The sequence below is a fragment of the Nothoprocta perdicaria genome, unplaced genomic scaffold, assembly GCF_003342845.1.
Source record: "Nothoprocta perdicaria isolate Ctin4 unplaced genomic scaffold, notPer1 scaffold_102, whole genome shotgun sequence".
NCBI lineage: Eukaryota > Metazoa > Chordata > Aves > Tinamiformes > Tinamidae > Nothoprocta > Nothoprocta perdicaria.
The window spans coordinates 511690-532904 of NW_020454117.1; the positions used below are offsets into that span (position 1 = coordinate 511690).

At 38.1% G+C, this 21215-nt stretch overlaps 1 protein-coding gene across 1 annotated transcript in view; it reads right to left on the reverse strand.

Moving 5' to 3' along the window:
* Positions 1–10074: 10074 nt before the first annotated feature.
* NECTIN3 (nectin cell adhesion molecule 3) overlaps positions 10075–21215 on the reverse strand; it is a 34643-nt gene continuing 23502 nt past the window's right edge. Inside the window, exons 6-9 of the mRNA XM_026041723.1 lie at positions 19980–20118; positions 19381–19465; positions 13247–13309; positions 10075–12703 (exon numbers count right to left, since the gene is read on the reverse strand). Coding sequence (XP_025897508.1) covers positions 12527–12703; positions 13247–13309; positions 19381–19465; positions 19980–20118 — 464 coding nt within the window. The 3' untranslated portion in view covers positions 10075–12526. The remainder of the gene's footprint in view (positions 12704–13246; positions 13310–19380; positions 19466–19979; positions 20119–21215) is intronic.

Below are 21215 nucleotides of genomic sequence, written 5' to 3' on the forward strand. Positions count from 1 at the left end.
TCAAACAGGGCGAGACAGAGAAAACCGACAGCTCTGTGTGCTGCAGGATAACTCACACTCTTCACTGTCTACCTTCACTGTGTTTATGCTGCTGGTGCAGAGTCCATTAGATCCCCCTGGGCATTAACAGTGATTCGTCTAAATGTGTTAAAGTAAAAAAAAAAATAGCTTCAGTTTCTGCTTCTTGCTGTTTCTCATGTAAGAACACCATCGCTCTTAAGCCTACAAACTTCAGCCTCCTGTTGTTGGCAAACACAGAAGAATATTTCAGGTGGAAAAGTCTTCAGGCTTTTTATCTCCACAGATCAGTAACTACTGGCCAGACAGCAGGTCCCTCGTGCAGACCTCGAAGGCATGTTGAGTGGGAGCAAACAGGCAATTAGGTCCCAGCACTACCCGTTTTATATTYGGTGCTTTGTTCAAGCAGCAAGTACTCAAGCAGCGGCACTTGTAATGCCCAGAGGGCTCACAGTACTAATTGGTAGGATTTGGAGTGCAATAAAAGTTTTCTCTGCAGGACTTCCTGGCCAATCTGACGGAATTCATTTCATCCTAATGCTTTAGTGTTCATATTATGTATCCTCCTTCTACAAAAATAGCATTTCAAGTAATTAAAGCCAGGTTAATTACTGTGCCAGCCTGGGCACATATGGGAATATATACAATACCACCACATGTGGCCAAAGAGCCATACGCTGTTTCCCATGGGTCTGAAAGGAAAACTTATCTACATTTTAATAAAAAGCACTGCTAGCTGAAGTACAGATTTGTACTTTGAGATTTGACAGGATATTTCATATGAGATTTGCAAGTGCAAGGAAGAGGTATTCCGGGTAAACTGACAGGGGAAGGCTCAGAAACTATTTCCTTTAGGCAGTTCCTTTCGATAGTTCAGCATTACTGGCACCCATGAGTTCMACTTGTTCAATCCAAACCAGGGAAGGGTAAGAGGAACTACAGCTGCTCTCTACTGATGCACTCACAGAAGACGACACTGTTGTCAGGAAGGAAGGAAACTTCTCAAGACCAAGGGAACCTAAAGCAGAGAGAGGCCCAAGTTCTCTCTGCTTCCACTTGCAGCWCAGGTAATGCTGCATACATGCTCTAATTTGCTGCTGCCAATTCAGACAGCAATTTTCCCTGGTTTCCTAAGTGACACGCAACTGCATTTCTGGCAGAAGTCTGTTTGAATATTAGGATGTTTAGCTAGAATTATAAAACTAATCCTCTTTGCTACTCCAGGGATGAGGATCCAGGTACAACATTTACAAGCCTGTACACACTGTCAGCTTTAGGTAGCCTTATTAGAGTCTGTAAAAAGTCATCTGCTTCCCAGTCTGAACATATTACATTAGCAATCAGGTAAGTTCAGGACAATTAATTGAATGGGAATGCATACAAAGAATTGTATATACCAACCAAGTTAGGGAGGACTTCCTGGAAACTTGAGGTACCAGTTCCATAAGAAGTCTGAGCTACAAATCAATTATCCAACAAAAATCCTGAGAAAGGCAGATGAGTTATATTCACACATCAGTGTCATTACTAGAAGTCATCCTGCTAGGAAACTGCATGTTAAGAACCACGCTACATAGTGACTCATTGCAGTGATCCTGTCCTTATACAGAATTTATGGAGAAACAGGAGCAAAGTGCAACTGTATCATCTCTCCTTTTCCATCTACAAACATATATATATATATACACTTCAAATAAAAGAGTTTTAGCTAGAACAGGTCTCTAGAGATGATTAAAGAGTATTAAAGGTACTATTAACTGAGTGAGCTCATCTCAAACTGCACCTACAAGAACTGTTTATTTTGCAGACCACCTTCAAGTCATTGCCATGGCAGCAAAGTGTGACCAGTAGCARCGGCAGTGTGACAAGAATACCATGGTGTAGCCAAAACACACATTTTTTTTCCCCTTACGAAAGTATCAACGTTTTTATGAAGACCAAAGTCTAGTTTCCACTACCTATCCCAGCCATGTGCACAGCATACAAAAGTATACAGTAGAGTTCATTTACTCAGCTACAAAAACTTACTGGATCCATATCTAAATAACTTGCAGGAACCAAGACAAGAAGACAGCAAGTTCTGGCTTCTGCAGAACAGGGCCTGGGGGTCCTAATGAGTGACAAGCTCAATGGGAGTCAGTAGCAGCCCTTGCAGTAAGCAAGGCTAACTGCCTACCAGGCTGGATGAGTCAAAGGGAAGCCAGCAGGTCAAGGGAAATGATAACTTCCCTCTATCCGGTATTTTTAAAGCCTCCTCTGGAGTACRGAGTCCATTTTTGGCCATGCCAATACAGGAGAGAGGTTATAAACTGGAGTGATCCYATGGTAGGGCCATGGAGATAAAGATTTTCCTCATCTGCTCATGCTCTTTTAAGCTAGAAGGCTGGTTTTAAAATTAATTTTTGTAACAGTACTTTATACCTACAAAGAATATTTCAAGTTTTCATTGCACCTAGATAAGGCAACTCTAGAGACTCAGTCTACAGACTTTATCACTTCTGCCTTTTTTCATGTTTGGAAAATATGGATWGAGATTCATTATTTGACAAAGATAGAAGAAATGGGGGCCAGTAAATCTAATAAATCATGACAGCAGCTGCAGCACAGCTGAGATCTGAGGAAAATGGTGCAAGTATCCTTTCTCCTTCTACTGAAGGATCATCTGTCTCTAGAAAGAGCKTATGTCTGAGCTTTAAACAACTTCAACAAGTAGTGGTTTGGTTGTCTCCAGTGAGCTTGCTATGAGATCTTCAGATCTTCATAGGTCTCTTCAGGAAGAATGTGAAGGGGAGGCCTTCCTGGTGAGGTAGCTGTGAGGTTCTGCTCGCCATTCCCACACCAGGAGCCTGAACAGAAACAAGTAAATAAGCTGGCCCATCCACCTCCACATGTCCAGCACATTCACATAGACACAGTGGAAATTAAGTGGCTGGTCTTAGTACCGTAGGTCATCAGTAATTCACATTATTAAAAGACCTCACGAGTGGATGGATCTACTTCTTGAGCAATTAAGGACGAACTAAACAAAACAAAAGCCCTTTAAAGTGAAGTAAGCACAGATACAGCTCGAGTAGAAGCAGCAGCACTCATCTCTTTCAGAAAACTCCAAAGCAGCCTGGACTCCAGAGGCTTCTTTCCCTTCCCATAACACCTCCACAGCAGCACTGTCCTGTCGGGTTCTGTTGTGCTCACACGAAAGTCATCCTCCTTCTTCTGCAAGCCAGCCCATAAGCACGCAGTATCCTTTTAGTCATCCGTGTCTGCAAGCAGCTGCAAAAGTCCTTGCCTTCACATCCCATATGGTTAGCTTCAAAGGCAACTAAGCAGATTCAGGGCCCTGGCAGGCAGCCCACGTCAGCATTTAGTGGAGACTTGCGGCATGAACCATGTGCGCTCAACATGGTGCACACAGTTGTGTCAATACCAAAAAACCTGCTGTCCTATGAACTTCATACAGAGACCATATCCACTGGGCAGGCTCAAGGCCACTCTACGTGTGACAGAGCAGTCATGCTGTTGAACATGTTTCAAAGTGCAAAGAGTCGRGTACAATACTGCTTTCCACTGCTGGAGGTGCCACATTTGAATGCAACAGATTTGCTCTGTTTCCTTATTTCTTCCTTTTGTCCCATGGTGCATCTTAGACAAAAGCATGCAAAGATGGAAAAACAGCATTATCAACAGATGTATAATTAAAGCACTAATCTATTCTCCAGCTAGACTGTTTTATTTACTGCCAAGACACACCAAAACACATTAGAAAGAAATACCTGACATATTAGGAACTGCCACAGCAGAACGTATTTCTGAGACATTACTATCAAAGACAGAAAAATAAGTGGGGGAGGATACTGAAAGAAYGCAAACTTGAACACTGCAGAACTATACTGACGCTTACTTCACTTCCCAGACAATTTAATCTTTATTTTCTTTTTGTAGTCTGATATGCAAAGTTTGAGCAAGGGCCAGASCCTGAGATGCAGTGGTGCTTCACTTACCAACAAAACCATGCMTCTTCAGGTTTCAAAGGCTGAAAGGACACCTAAGTTCACTTGAAAATGCTTAACATCAGAACAAACTATTTCAAAGGACGTTAGAGTTTTATCCGTGCTTTTCCAAGGTTTGCGATTTGGGAAATAAAAGGATGCTTCCGTTTTTTTGGCAGAAGCAGCTTCAGAGTGCATGCAATTTCCTCTCCAGTACCCAATAAKGAAAAAAAAAAAGCTGGAAAAAGCTATTGTCAAATCACAGACCGACGAGACACAACACCCTTGAAAGGAAGGAAGTTACCAAAACTTGGTAAAAACTGGCCACATCAGTTTCTGTTTTTCAGTGTAGCAGGTAACTGAGCACATATGCAATTGCAGACTACTTGGTAGCTAGGCCAGATAATAATCACAGATCTAGTRAACATTAGCATTGACCACAAACTAGCACTGACCACATACCTGGCAATAAACATTAACTTTGTTTTGCAACCAACTATGAAGTCATACTGGAAAAAATATTGCAATTTTGACCTGATGTTTAATGTTTTACCTTAAGATAAATAAAGGTTATTACAGATAGTTATATTGATTAACCTAACGTATTTAGTTACATGCCTTGTGAATAGAAAAACACTTTAGTAACAGCAAAGCAAGTCACAAACATTCAAAAAGCTACAACTCACACATTTTGCCTAAAAAATAAGTTTAATTTCAGGGACTAGCTTGTGAATATAATCCTTGCTAGAGAAATCCAAACACCAGGGCTATGACTGAAACAGCTCCTCAGGGTTGGGAAACCGATTCCATTTTGCACCCCTTGGCCATGTGACTTCAAACGCCAGCTTCCTCAGGTGTCCAAAGTTCAGCAAGCACAGCCATGCACAGAGCTAAGGGAAAGRAACTCCAGCCTCACTGAAGCGCTGGCCTTGTTTGTCCAGATTACACAGATACTCTSAATTTTTCATCAACCTACACTTACAAAGTAGAAGAGTGTGCTGCTTAGGAGTTCAAAAATTTGCATGAAAACGGTCTGAAAAGTTCTGTTATTTTGTTACTGTATCTATGGGAATGATCTACATTTAAGACAATTATTTGACAGTTTTTRAGAGTTCCAAGAACACTTGCAGTGAATTGGATTATATTGTAATTACTGAGTGATAGCAGAGTGAGATACAAGTTCTGACAGAACTGAAGATACGAGGCTCTGTCTCAGGACTGCAAGCCGCACAGGAGTCCTCAATCACTACTCTCTTTAGCCTTGCTTGTTCAGTACTCCAAGAAAATGTAGTGGCACTTCACTGACAACCACTAAAATGAGCTTTCGGCACTTGTGTAGAAGCATTATCAGCTTTCCAGCTTTTTTGCTGTTGTTGTTTCCCTCCCTGAAGTATGCACTGTATTTTGTACATATTACGTAATCTTCAGAAAGTATCATCTCTGCCAAGAACTCCAAAACAAAGAAGCAAGCGGTTATCATGCATCTCATGAAGAATCAGTGAATGAAACACTTCTACAATGCCACACGTTTTGACCTCCTTCTAATGCAGGGCATCTTGAGGCTTCTGATTCAGAGGGTATTTGCCTGTTGGTACTGAAATAGGCCCTAAGCAGCCCTGAGCCCTTTCAGGTGTAGTCGCATCCGTTCTCCATCTGAGCATCTTTACCTCCGATGCTTTTGTCCTTAGATACAAAGGTTGACAAGCTTTTATAACAAACACTGGCAAAATCCTGAGCTTGCTTCAAATTATAAAATAATTTATTCTTGCAAAATAAAAAAAAACCCTGAGATTTAAAGCTATCATCACAAGACAAACTAATTTCACTATTTGCTATGGTTATTCAGCTGCAGTTAAAATACAAGTTTTCTACTTTAAACTGCCACTCTCTGTTTTCATAACTTAAAAGTCATTTCTTCTCTCCCTGCCCCCAAGTCTTTTAACGAGGAGAACTGATTTCCTTAATTACAAATGACTGAGATATTTTCCAATACAGGAACTCAATTACTTATTGTATAATGAACACTTTTAACTACTGGTATCCACTAGATATTTCATATAGATAGTGCACAGGGTCAATTATACTTGCTGTGCAAATTAAGCACTAACGCTGGTGAAACTAGAAACTTTTTCATCTTTGGCTTTCTAGGGGAATCTTTTTATGTGCTAGGAGATAGCTGTGCAGCTATTAAATCTGTACAGTGAACCAACCTTAAAGAGATAGTGGAACTCTGATGTTAATTCATAGCAACACATTTGAACATGAGAAATGGAAGTCTCACTCTGTCTTAAGACAGCAGCTTTGGGATACTACACCCTGCAACATTCAGATAAGCTGCATCAACATTGAAATCAACTAGTCCTCTTACTAGGATGCATCAGGTACACAGTAACTTCTTCTAGTCAAACCTCACACTTTTTGTTTAAAATAGTTTCAGAAAAATGAAAAATTAGGTCACTGCCTTTGGTAGAAAAGAATGCTTTGTGACTGACTGGTGACGATACTATTTAATTTCACTAGAGATGCCTTTTCACTACAATGAAACTATATCCTGAAATCTCACTACTAAATATCCTACATCACTGTCCTAACTCTTGAAAACAGCACACAAGTGCTTTAAATGCCACCATCTTTTTGAGCAGGCAGTGTGGYTGAGCAGGTTATGGTTTACATCAAGTGTGCCTTTATACCTAATAGCAGCAGTCACATCAGTAGCTAAAGTTTGGTGTTCAAAGAACTGATCTAATTCAAATGGAAAACTCAAATCCATCTGTTGTAGGACTTCATCTACCCTCTATGACTAGGAATTCAGCTCTCATCACAGACAACAGCATTACAGGTAATCACTCCAAGTTCACCACAGCAGTCCACAATAGTCTTGCRTATCTGTGGCCTCTTTCATTCTGGTGAGCTCATGTTCTTGGAGGGAGAGGCAGAAGTGGCAGAGAAAGAYCTGACCCAAGACATCCAATCTATCATGTTACATTAGTGAGAGTTTCTGATATCACAAGCATCATACAAAATCAGCATTATTTTTAAATACTAATGCTAAGGTAAGTTTTCACTAACACAGGAGCAAATTCAGACACAGTGAAAGAGCAAATATTTTCTTTAAACTTCTCCCTGTGGCAAATCAGCATTAAAAAGTGATTTCCCTTATACCTGTTGTTAAATTATAAATCTAAGTTATCCTAGTTGAGCAGCACTTTTTCAGGGTGGAATAAAAAAAAAAATCGGAGGCTATACTCAGTAAAGTTAAACTGACATTTTTGTATACTTAACACAATGTATATATTCTTCATGTGTAGCCCTACACAGTAAACTCAAATCAGGTGTAGGCAAGCTGGAATCTACTTGGTTTGCTCAGACAGTGAGCTAAACTCCAATTATACAGTCTTGGTTACTAGTCACACGTAGGGGATAGAAGGATCACAGCTTGACTTCTAGGCTCCTACACAGAGTTTGTTCTCTACTAGCAAATGAAATTTCTGTATTTAGGTACAGAATTAAATTTATATCAAGTAAGATAAAAACTCAGAACTAGCAGAAGCTCTGCCAAAGGGGTTTCAGTGCAGAGCTGAGTGCCTCACACATCTCTACCTGAGCTTATCAATTTTTGAGCAATTACTATTAAAATTCTTTTTTTTTTTTTTCCTTCGGGATTATTCAGCTAGAGGTATAAACTCAATGATGAAAACTAGTGCTATACTTCTCTACAATTACATTATTTTACTTCCAATCAGAAATGAACTCTGCGGTTCATCAGAATTTTGGGCCAATATGTTGACCCGTAAGCACTAGCCTCCACTGTTCAAAGTAGTCAGTGATATTGGAAACAGAACAGCAGAGAATAACCTATAGTTGCCCAAGTTTCAAAACCCCAACTCCTCATAAAGGACACTCCAAGTAGATCATCTGAAAGACATTTTAGTGAATCAGTGGTCACTAACAGCTTGTTCACTGTTAACAGTTGTCTTCCCCCCTCCTCCCAAAACAAACAAATAAACCAAAAAACCCACAAAACAAAACAAAAAACCCCACGTGGGAGGAAAGCAAAACAAACAAAGCCACTAAACACCTGAAGAATAAAGGTTGGCATGCTTCACTGTCAACAGCTTTCCTAAGCCATTTTCCCCAAGCGGGGGGGAACATCCCAGCATTCAAATATATGCTGTCCTGTTGAGAGTCAACTAGTCTTCGGCTTCTGCTTTTCACAGCTTTTATCTCCTTACCAGTTTACCATATAATCCTTCCAAGACTTTTAATACTTCACAAGAACATAATTATCTGTTAGCTACGAATCAGTGTTAAAAACATAGCCTAACCTCAGTAATCTCTAACTCAGGGCTTTGACGACATTGGTAGGATGGGTTATATGTGAAGCAGCAGTGAAGCATTAACTTTACCACTAGAAAAAAACCTTGTTTCCAACAGTCTAACCCAGTCTCCCTATACTTCAGACACCTACCACTGCAGACAGAACGGAAGGCATTTGCATACTACTGTCACTCAGCGCTCAGTCTCCTGTTTCAAGCCTCTTAAGATTCTCCTTTACATGCTCCCTTAATCAGCCTCATCCTCAAAAACAATTTACAGCAAGGCCAAATTTTAAAGAGCTTTTTTTCCCTTAAAGCATTGAATTTTTATTATGTAGGGCTTGATACYGATATATGACATAAAATGAAGAAGAGTAACAAGTAAACAAACCCTCCCACCAAAGGACTCAACAAACAATAAAGTGATTTTAGGTCTTTGCTCCGAGTATYTTATCTGAAATGCAAAAGAGCCAGGAGGACCAATGACCGCAGGGCTAAGGGACCCTGTCTTTACTGACAAACTCCTACAGCCTGGGCTGCCTGAGCAGCTAAGAACAGTACTACGGTCATTCTGGTTTTCTGTGCATTTACTGTGTGCGCATCTACAGCTTTACCTTCTCTCCATGTCAGTAATCTCTGAAGTGACCTAAGWCAACAATTTCATCTTTTCTGTTACTACACATATAACACCCATGTGCAAAGTCATCTAAAGCCACAGTGATTCTGTCACAAAGAAAACTAACATMAGGTTTGTGGCATCAAGCACATTATTGTGCTATATTTAAGCAGTTGTCTATAAAATGTAACAGTACTTTGCGCTCAAATTCAGGCCACTCAAACTCAGGAAATAGCGACAAAGCTGTCAAAAAGCAACTCAAATTGTGAACTCTAGAAACAAAAAGCACCTCTCCACTGTTCATGAACCAAAACACCCTCTGCTCTTTGCCACTTGAGCCTATTCATTCACCCAAWACCTTAATATTTTGATGCAACAGTAACAGGTCTCTAGTGATCTCTCGTGCAGTGTTTTCCTAGTTTAAATATTTTCTTGCTTTTTAATAATATCCAAAAATATATTATATACAAATTACTACTAGYTTGTGGATTTTTTAAGATACTCGAACAGAAGACAATTCATATTTACCAAAGCTTTAAGCATGAATAMAGCATCATCTTCTCCATCCTTCTCATTCCCACTTACCTCAGCACTGATTTGGAGTGATCACTTTAAACACCACAAGGGCTTCAAGAAGTACTATATGCTACCTGTTAAATAAAACCAATGTTGGAAGTGCATCTTAATTCAATTCAGCAATCACCACCATAGCTATTCAGTGGAATATTCAGTGGCATTATCAGAAAAACATAATAGCATGTTCTGCAGAAAGAACCAGAGATGAAGAGAATATTCCCAAGAAAGTAGACACATTTGTCATACCTTCCAGGATCCCAGACGTGTAAATAACAAATGAGAAACTTATATTTTAGGTACTTTTATTTAAAATGAAATCCACATACAAACCTTTGAAGATGTACAAAAATAAAAAGCCATTTTCTACACCTTAAAAAGTAGCTTAAATTAASTTCTACAAGCAATCCTTTCTGTCAGGAACCCGAATTAGCAGACAGTTTTCTGTTCTCTTCAGAGAATTCTACATTAAGTCCCCTCCCCCCAGTAACTACCCACACTTAAGGCTGTAGAAAGCATTTCAAAATATCTAATACTCTAAACCTCCCTGAATATATTACCAACCTCCCTCTCCCCCTGCTTAAGTTTCTAGAGGTAATAAGCACAGTAATATATCTCTCTGATTGCTTTAGGGCAAACTAAACTATAGGCTGAAAGACAGTTTGCAAYTCAAGTTGTTTTTTGACGTTTGTTCCTATAACTTGAGCAATACAGTTGGGCTCTTACAGTCTTACTTGCATTTTTACAACCTTGAAGGGCAATTCAACACTACACAGAAAGCTAAGGGAGAATGTTATGATAATACATCATTTTGATAACATTCTTTCTTTCTCTCTCCTTCAGGTCCCCCAAATTTAAACTTTTTCAACTAAAATATATCTGGCAATAGGCATAAACATAAGTAGAAGAACGACTCAAAGAGTAAGAATTTATTTATCATCTGTTTTGACAGATGATTTGGAGATCATCTGCCAAGATGACAGGAGTTTAAATGATCACACTGAACTAATGAATTTTGCGTAATGAACATTTTTTAAAATGCTCAGTAATATTGGTTAGGCTATTTGAAACAATATAACACATCTCCGGTTTTTGTCATTCTATTTCCTTTAATTTTGGGCCAAGGCATTATGTTCTCTTTTCATGTTCTCCCAAAAGCTTTTCTGGAGTTGCAGTAACATACGGATAAATGAGGCAACARTTGTGGAAAGAGGCAGCAACTTAAATTGGCATTATTGAAATATATAAATTTGGGGTACGTAAATTCTTCTTAGATCTCTAACACAGCAGCAGGCTTTGACGTTGAGAGTTGCTCAGTGTCTACATCTACATGCATATCCATCCAGAGAAGAACAAGCTGAAAGAGGTGGTTGACAGAAAGCTCCCCAGAAACAGTATTTCTTCTCAGTYCTTTTCCTTGCCAGCTTGGTAGTGAACTTCAACATGTCCATACAGTATTAAGCTGCTTGGTAAGAGAACAGTCAATGTCCTTTGTACAGTTTCCTGAACACGGGGACCTAAACCATGAGCTTCTAACCACTATCTGTACAAACCAGAAATACTTACCTAACCCTATTGTAGTTCTCCTATTGTGGGATCTACACTTATACACCAGAAATAACCTCATTAACTTCACAATGTTAGAGATGAATACAGGTTTTAAAATAGCACTGTGTCTGCAGCACATGCAACCATACTATTTTTCAATTCTACTGCTTCTATAACCAAGATTCCTCCCCCTCCCCTAAAAAAAATAAAAAAGCAAATCTGTAGATAAAACATTCCAATATTGCACAAGTCATGCTTAAAATCAAAGTTAGTTTAGTATGAAAAACAGCCATTCCTTTCCATATTTAATTTCAAGATCATCTGATTGAAACTCCCTTTTCCAATACTTACGCTTAAGTTTTTTTCTGTCTTAAATTACACTGATTGTCACATGGGCTCATTTCTGCATCAACACATGATATACACCTTTTTTTTCCCCACTCCCAATCTAACATTATAGGTTAGGGCTGAGAACTACTAGCACTGCAAGCCTACAAGTCTTCCTTCCCTTGCTAAGATACAAGAACATATGCCAGGCAGGATTTTACCAGCAAACCGAGARGAAACCAAATAACATGAAGAGTATTTATTATCAAGCAACAGCGAAGTCCACAATGATTTAAACACAGCAATCCTTGGAAAAATGGCTAAGAGCAATTTGTAGATAAGGTGCAGTTATATGAGAGACTTTTAGGAAGAGCTTTGTCAGCCTAATAACCCGCTTGCTGAAACTAAATCTTAACTACGACCAGTAAGCACATCAGTTGGTAGCCAAGATCAAAATGAAAGGAAAAAAGAAAGTTCTGTGCAAGGAAATTGCCTCGGGTTTTTACAAGGTGGGAAGACACACACGTATGTTATGAAACACAACGGTAGCAGAGAGGTAGTCTAGTTGTTCGTTTGACTGGGAGAGGTAGAAGCAGCAGAGACAACAATAGCTGTGGCCAGTCAAAATTACCATTATCCCATGTTCTCCAAAAAGATGCAACAAAAACTGATTCACCGCCTGTGACTGCTTATTTAACCCAGGATTCAGTTCACTTGCTCTTATTTACTCATTTTTACATCAGTAATTTCCATTCAAAATATCCGTTCAGGGAGCAAGAAGGGGAAAGAGAATAGTCATAGAAATAACAAGGATAAAAATAGTCAAACTACATTCTGGGATGTGTCAGCCAATTCATCTGCAATTCATACACTTTAAGATAAAGGGTAAGAAAACCAGATGGGGTTCCCTTTCTGGCAGACTGATATTGTATGAACACAACTGAAACAAATACCTACTAAATGCTAGAAGCCAGTTAAGTCATAAATTTCATAGACTTTATCTACACAAAATTCTCCATGCCAGTTCTTCCCACAGGAAAAACAGACGAATTCTTTTAGAGATAAAAGCCACTAAAACACATTGGACATACAGTCAACAAGTGTTAAAAACTGTGCATCTTAGAGCTAGTATCTGTAGACAATCATACATAATGCTCCCTGGGATTGATGTAGACACTTCCAGACCCTGAGTTCTGAACATGTCTACTACTCCAATTTTTGTAGTATGGTTGCTCATAAACAGGGTAYGGTTGCTGAAGACTCTCTTGTTCCTGGAGTTCTTCAGGCTCGTAGTTAAGTTGTCTTCCATTCACAGCTTTCTAAACACACACATACAAAGATTAGTCAGGTTCACAGTCCTACTATTCCTTACAGCTGTAAGAAAAATAAGAGGTGCACTAACTTCAAAACWGTCCTTTGAATGAAGAAACACGACCTTTAAAATTGTGATAGCTAAGAAAGAAACTTAAACAAAACTGCTAGCAACTACCCGAAATAAAAACATTGAGGCTAAATCTATAAGGAAGATAAGATTTTAAAGCTCACAGAATCTAAAAAGCAAAGCAAACTATAAAAAAATCCATCAGCTCTCCTGTGCCTTGTTGTTATATTTAGTAATAGATTTAGAGTTTGAGTGTTTCTGCATTGAAGATAGCCAGCAAAACTACATAGGAAACACTMAGATACTAAAGTAATATTGACTTGTTTCATTTCATGGATAGTAAACTTTCACATTCAACAGTCACTTGTCTATGATAGACATATTCTCTGCTCTTCATGGAAAATATCCCTGCAAACTTATTTCAAGAAACAAGATAAAAAGCAAAGCTCTTSCCAGGAATTTAATCTATTTTATTATTTACCATGTACTGCAAATTTCCAGTATCTCTCTCTCTGTATTGGCTTTGCGAAACAAAATTTTCTCTCTGAAAGAAGAGTTACAGTAGAAGCAAGTCAGAATTTGGCAGTACCCAACAGATTCAATTTAAACAAAAACAGCAGTCATCACAAAATACATTATGCCTAGGAAGTGTCCTAACTGATCACCTTTCTGAATGCCTTTTACAAGCTGATCTCTGCTTTCTAGAAAAAGATAGGAGTTAATGTTAATCTAACAAGTATTATTTTCAGAAATGTATTTTTAAATTTTAACATACAATTTATTTCAAACAAGTCAATATAGGTTAAAAATCAAGTCAAGCCTCCAAATCAGRTCTATATTATGAAGCTGTCACAATCAATCAAGTAGATAAAAGCTCAGTCTGACATTAGACAAATATTTAACTGAAAGGGAATTTAACTGTATAATACTGGGATGGAAAGCATTACATGTTTGCTGCTCAATTTGATGAAAGCTAAACAAAGTGCTTCCAAATGAATAAATGAAAAGCCTTAATGAGACTATTCAAAACATTCAACTAAAATTAAGATAAATTACCCTGCAATAGTACAATAAAAAGAAGGTGCTTTTCAGTGCACTTGCACAGATTATTTTTCCTTGTTAATAACAGCAAAGACATATTTACAACTTATCTACTCAACTTCATTTTGTTTTCCTACCAAAAGTCCATAGAAGGTGCTTTTCAGTACACTTGCACACATTTTTTTTCCTTGTTAATAACAACAGCAAAGACATATTTACAACTTATCTACTTAACTTCATTTTGTTTTCCTACCAACAGTCCATATTCCCTAGACGTTTTGCTATGAACTTCTGTGGAGCACAGAAGTAGTTGCTAGTTGCTCAAAGCACAGAGCTCGAACATCTCAGAGCACCTCAGCGCTCCCGCAAGGCTTGGCGGACAGATGCACATCAGGAGCTAACGAGGATTCGGTTCACAACGCAGCAACGCGGGCCAAGAGCTCACCACAGGCAAACCCATCCAACTCACACACCTCAAACAGCCTCATGAAACCTGCAGGTTTACTTTTATTGCCRCGCACTGCTCGCTATGAAAGAAATGGCTTTATGTAGAGGTAACTTGTCTCAGACAGGAATCCTCAGACGGGATTCCTTCACTTGATTCATTAAGGCCACAAGTCCTTGGGACACTAGTTTTGTAGGAACAGGGTGGTAAGGGAAGAAACCCACAAGGGAAACACAGAGCATATGGCTGGGTCATGTTATTTCATTTCCTATTTATAAAAGYGTGCTTAGAAATTTATTTTATCCTTCTATCTTCTCTTCTATCTATTTATATAAGTTTTTAAAGTCCCTTTATTTTGGCCATGATTGCCAGTTATTGGCTCTCAAAGAGTGGTCACACCTGCAATCAATATAGTTTTACAGATTGATTAGCTAACACTCAAGTATCCAAACTCATTAGCTCCACATGACTAGTATAATTAAAAAACAAATAAAACAAACCATCAATGATCAACTGCAGAAAGAGCTTGAAAAGTACTGTCCTATCTCAGAGATCTTTATCAATTACCTGTTCAGTCAGCTCTCAGAAACTGGGTAAAGCAGAGCTTTGTTGGCAGGTGGCAGATATTGTTTTAATCAATACTGTGAGACTCAAATATTGTTCCTGTTATATAAGAGGATGGCACCAGCCTTCTCCAGGGAAAGTTTAATGCAACACACTATGAACAGGTGAGAGAAAGACAGCAGAGAAACAGCTTGAGATCATTTASGATGATCCCAAAACTCACTGGACATTTACATTTGAAAGGGGAGCTATGTGAATGACCTCAGGAAATTGAGGTACGCAACGGGGGCAGCTCATGGGCAAATTATATACAGCAGAGGCCTTTTAAGACAAATACAGCATTGTAAACATTGACTAGGTTTCAAAGCACCAACTGTACAATTTCTTGACATTAGCTACAACTGAGTTTCAATGACTAACATCGAGTTAGCATGAAATATAATGGTCCTAACTCTAACACTGTCCCCGAAGAACTCCTGAAACATAGGCATGCCTTAAATTTCACAGCCAAAGTGAACAGAAGTATTATTCATCCCATTAAAGCTCTGTAATTCAAATCTGAACCAATTCCAATGCCATCAGTCTTTATGTATGTAATGTCTTGCTTTACTATATTCCAAATTCATGAATTACAAGTGTCACAAGTGTTGCTTTTCTCTTCCTCCCAGCTGCTTCCCTCCATTTCTTAGAAAGAGAAGATTAAGAGAGACACTTGGTCTAGCAATAGAAACTAGAAAATTGGAAKCTGACAGGCCCAATCAACAGTTTAAGTTACTGCAGAGGCAAACAAATGTGYATGTGTTAAACTAATATTGTAGTATTCTATTACTTGATGTAGTTACAAAAACATCAAGAGCCAGTAGAACTATCACATACAATTCAGGAACAATAATGTGATTTTTTGTTTACTTCATGTTTAATAGGATATTTCTTATCCAATCCAGCTTTTTCCTCCTTCCTCTTTTCTTTTTCCACATTTGTTATTAAAGCTCAAGTTTTAAAACAATACAGAGTTTAGTTCTTTGCCTGACCTRCATACTTACTGTGAAACACAAATTGAAAAATCTAATGATTTCCATGATCCTCCTTTGCCCACTCCTCCAGCAGCTCTTTTCATTGTCTTCACAAACCTATTTTTTTCTACTCTTATTCATCAAACTTGTTGCCTTGTAAGTCATTAAAATATGGTATTTTTCTAAACTCACACTGCTTTTGCTTCTCAACTGCTAGAACAGAACCTGCAAACTGATTTCAAGAACACCCTGTAGCACTTACCACGATGAGACGTACTGCTGAAGAGGAATTCATCTCACAAGCAGGTGAGGTGCAAAAACCCACCACATCATCACTAAAGGCAAATGTTCTCTGGACAGGCAAGGAAGGGGGCCRGAAATCTGCCTGCTCCGAAATTTCTACAACCAGTGCCAACTCTTGGTACCAGCACTACGACATAGGCAGGCACTGGAAACAAGAGCAGGAAATCCTGGTGGGTCCATTTCTTTTACCAAGGTGGGAAATGAGGGAAATCTTCCTCACTAAGGAAGTTCCTCGCTAAAACACAAGACCCTTTTTAGAGAAAGGAGTTGCAGATTTTACTGCCAAGGAACATGTGACAGARCTCAAATCTGTTAGGCTTTGCCAAAGAACACAAGCACTGGCCTCCCAACAGATTCAGATGCAGAAGGACACAACATATCTGTGTTTTGGGGCTTTGATGCTTACAATAGCTTGGTATTTTATGTTATTCTATAAAAGGAATTWCATGAAGTCTTGTGTCCACACTCCTTATCAAACAATCCTTTAAAACTCTAAATCAGTATCTCACTAATACTTCATCTTGCACTTTCTTACCCCTTCCAATACAGAAACCCAACTATAACAATATTAAGTCTGTTCATAACATCTATCACTTCTCATTGACCAGCATCCATTCCACAGTATGACATTGTAAACATACAGCCAAAATCCATTAACAAAATCACTTTTGTGCCTCATTCTGGTCCCCATCAGGTTAATGATTTCTTCCATTGTAAGGTCCTTCATTAATATAGATGAGTTTGTCCCCATGCATTTTGTGCTTCCCTCTATGCAATCTTGTTTGCCTGAACAGCTCCTCAGTCTAAAGCAAATTATAATAATAATGCTTTCTCTTTCATTTCAGAAGAGACAGTCTCACCTGTATTAAAACCATTAGGYAAACTACCAGCAGAGTCCAAGAGAGCCATAATCTATAATGAATCCCTATTATACCRCATTTAAAAGTACTGCTGGCCATCTTTTCAAATCTGATCTAGAAATACCACCATTCAAAATGTGTTTTTTTTTTTTTTTTAGCTTTATACTTTTAACTAGCTATTGTAACTTCACCGTCTTGTCTRTTTTGAGCAGGAATGMAAACACCATTGAGAGCTGCAGCATTTGAGGCTAGCTTTGCTAAGTACATAACGCAGTCTTACAAGATGCAAGTCTAAAGCTGCTCATTCCAAGGCTAGAATTACTGAACCGTTGTTCTCCTCTCCTTTTTTTTTCCCATTGCTAAAAAAAAAAAAAAAAAAAAAGATTCCTCAATGTTTTGTGAACTCTGAATGTGCAGTGCATTATTAAAAAAACAAAATAATCCCACACCACAAAAACACACATTCCCCACTTTGCCTCCTGCTCCCCTTCCTTTCGTAGCACATTCCTTCACAATACGAAATAGTACTCAGTCATATTTTCCAGCAAGCACAGAAGTCACCACTTTGAATAAAATGAATCTAACTGTAAATAATTCAAGGGATTGCCTGAATTAGTGCCTTCTTCCCTACTCTGTTCACTATTATAGAACAGGATTAATTCTTTCTCAGGTTACTGAAATTTTTCTATTGCTCAGCTTCCTGTTGATTTCCCTCAAAACCGAATTTCCATGTTGACATCACTCTGTCCACCAAGAACACAGCTTTCAGGCTGCTCAGAAGAGACATTGCTCTTTAGTTAAAGAGCAATGCAAATACTTTTGCTAATACTTTTTTTATGCAAAAAAGTAGCTTTCAATAACAAGACAGTAGTTACACAACCAGTGGTGGTGGTGAAGTAAGTTCTGTAGTTAAAGAAAAAAAGAGGCAAAAATAAACTTAGTCTTTCCTGCAAGCAAAACTGAAAATGGCAGAACTAGCAGAACTATTTACACTGATACTTTTGCTGCTTCATATTCCTTTGTTTTGGACTTTGCCACCACTATTTTAGGTCCTAAGTGAACTGGTTCCTTGTAGTTCTAAAGTAACCAGAAAAAAACAAATTGGTTTCCACAAATATCAACAGAGAGATATTATGGTGATGAATACTCCTTACTTCATATACATGAGGCTTATTATTTAACATTAGCACATAAGTGCAGAGAACATGAAAAGCACTTGCTACCCGGTATTACTAGATGCATACAATTTCCCTCATTTATTTTAGCAGATCCATCATCCTCTAGCTCCATTTCCTTTCAGATTTACAAGGTTCCACAGAAGGGAATCAGTCAGAAGCTATATAGTCTTCACAGACTCGTTTATTATAAAGAAATGTAATAAACAACGCTGTTAACTCAAACTGCCTTCTGTAATAGGTACTTCAGTGTTGTCTAGTACAAAGAATCATTTTGAATTAACTCAGTCAGATAACTCATCTGTACTTTCACAAGCGGCCCAATGCAGTGCAAACCCACATTCCAGATAAGAAAAATCAGTTCTCCTGTCCCTTGYTCTCCACTTACTTTCCCTTTTTCATTTTCCAGAATGAGTTTCCCAGCGTATCAGCACTCTGATTAAGTTAGGTCAGATGGCAACCACACAAATGTTGAATGTTAGCGCGGAATTTCAGCTCACAGCATATAGCACAAGCCAATTTCCTGTTTAGACTGCATTACGTCGGTCATATCTAGCTATTCCTTGAATTSCAATAAAAGTTCAAGCACTTGTCACAGACTTGGTACACAGCTCATGAATTTCAACTTGAGAAAAGAGGTAAAAGTGGCAAGTCACATAAATGCAGGCGTTTAAGAGCGACTTAGTCATCTTCACTGAAAGTCAAAATAGTCCCATGAGTTATTCATATATAAACTAAAAAGCAAAAAAACAAATTCAGATATATTCCCACCACTCAGACCTCAATAACTTAAAAAAATTGGCAGTTTTTATTCTCGGTCACAGAACCTCATTAGCAAGGAAGATCATGCTGCTGAAGTCTACGATGAAGTTTCTCAAATATACTTGATCCAAATACTAAAAGCCTTTCATAGAATCATTAAATCCTAGGGTGATTAGAGAATAGATCCCTGTAGCTTCTTTGCTTCAAGATCAGCAGGGTTTGTTACATGCTATTAGAGATCCAAAAACAATTTAGTTGCCAGTTCCYCATCTTTCACATTAACACATTAACAACACGTTAAGACATAAGATTTAGATACCACGAAGCTGGTTGTGAATTAACAATATAGCAATTGTACACCACCAAAAAAAAAAAAAAAAAACCCTAATGTTAAAAAATAGGAATAAGAGTATTTAACACTTCATTCAAGTTTAAGATTAATCCTCACTCACCTGGCGCATAACTTCTTTCTGTGGTACAGAGAACACTCTCTCCTCACATGAAGAGGATGGTTTRTGAGTGGGTGGAAGATCAATCCTGTATCAAAAAGGAATGTGAAGTCAATTAGATAAATAGTTCATTTTCATTAACCTTTTTTTTTTTTTTTAAAAAAAAGACTCTGAAGCAGTTAAAGCTCACAATCAAGACCAAACGTTTTTCAGGCGGCAATAGTACATGAAATAAATACTATAACATTAACAACAAAATCTAATTTACGTTAGGCCTCAGGTTACAGAATACCAGCAGCCTTTATTACTTGTGGCAACAATTAAGAGTGACCTATCCCCCACTCTCCAGTTGAAACTGCAAGTGTCTTTTTCCAAAACCTTCTTTGAAAGAATTAAGCTATATATGCCTGAAGTCATGCTTAGCTTCCTCATTTCTTTTCAGAAATATGTGATTTTACATTTGTCTGCCCTGAAAATGCTGCCCTGAAATCGTGGCAGTTGAAGTTTCTACACAACCTCAATCACTTAATCACTTTTGTGGTAAATAAGTACACACTTTTTTTGCATACTCTTTCCAGCTAAGAAATCCAACATATACTTACACTTTGTCAAGATACGATGGCCTTTTCTTCCTTGGAGTCAGCAGCACTGTCACAAAGATGGTAATGATAAAAAGAGCAAGGACTGCTCCAATCACAGCCCCTGCTACAGCAACAGAGGATATCTGCTTATATGGCACATCTGTAACATGACAGCATAGATTACACCATTTTTAAAAAGACTGCATATTTTCAGTACCTATAGAAGCTATTTCAGTGTTTCTCTGAGACACGTTTCTTCCTTGTATCACTAAGTAGGAGCCCCCTTTCTGCGCTATCGCTTTTGTGGCCTTGGTTTCAGCTGTCCAAATCAAAGTTTAACTAAAAGAAAAGGTTTAGGAATAATTAATAACATTTAAAGAATTGCCTTGACTACTACCTTAATTAAAAAAAAAAACAGCTGCATGCTTTTATTTTCAATTTCAAAGCAAGACACAGTAGCAGAATACATGCTTTGTACTTGTATGAGCAAGCTAGTTGTTAACTCAAAAAAGACAGACAACTAAGCTCTATTTGCAGTCTTTAAAGCCACCAAAGCCTGTCAGAAAGGGAAAACTGAAACTCAAAATTAAAGAAAATGTTATACTGCTACAAGCAACACACATGCAAACCCACTAATGCTTGGTTTAAACTTACCAAAGTAGCCCCTAAGACCATCTGTCATCTCTAGGACTTAAAGTTGTTATTAGAAACAGTCATCTTTATAAACACTTTTATAACTGCAGCCCTCCCTCTAGCAATTTACTTCCACTTTAGGGAAGAAGAAGAGATTATTATTATTTTTGCTTAGCTCATTATTGTTGATCCTTATGTTTAACAACTCCTATACCAAATTAAAACCTTTGTCAGCCTTTAAAGGTCACCCATCTGCTAAGCTAGGAATGAATCGTTTTAAATCTTTCAGAAGACTGAGTTACYAACTTGCTAGCAAGCTCTGATTCAGTATCATCGTGTTATATACATTTTAGAGAGCTATCCATATATCACCAGGCTTGTCAAAAAGTCACACCACTGCACCAATTCATACTAGCTATGATAAAACTGTTACCTGCAAAATACAGGTAAATATGCAAAAATATGGAACTGCTTCAATCAGGAAAGTAATAGTAAAAGGACCTTAAATTAACACAGTTCTATATGGGGTAATGTATTTTTAACGCAGTGTAGTTTTGTCTTTTTCCTTCAGGAAAAGCTATATATGGGTTTCTCCAAAAACCACATAAGTTTCGTCCATTCAAG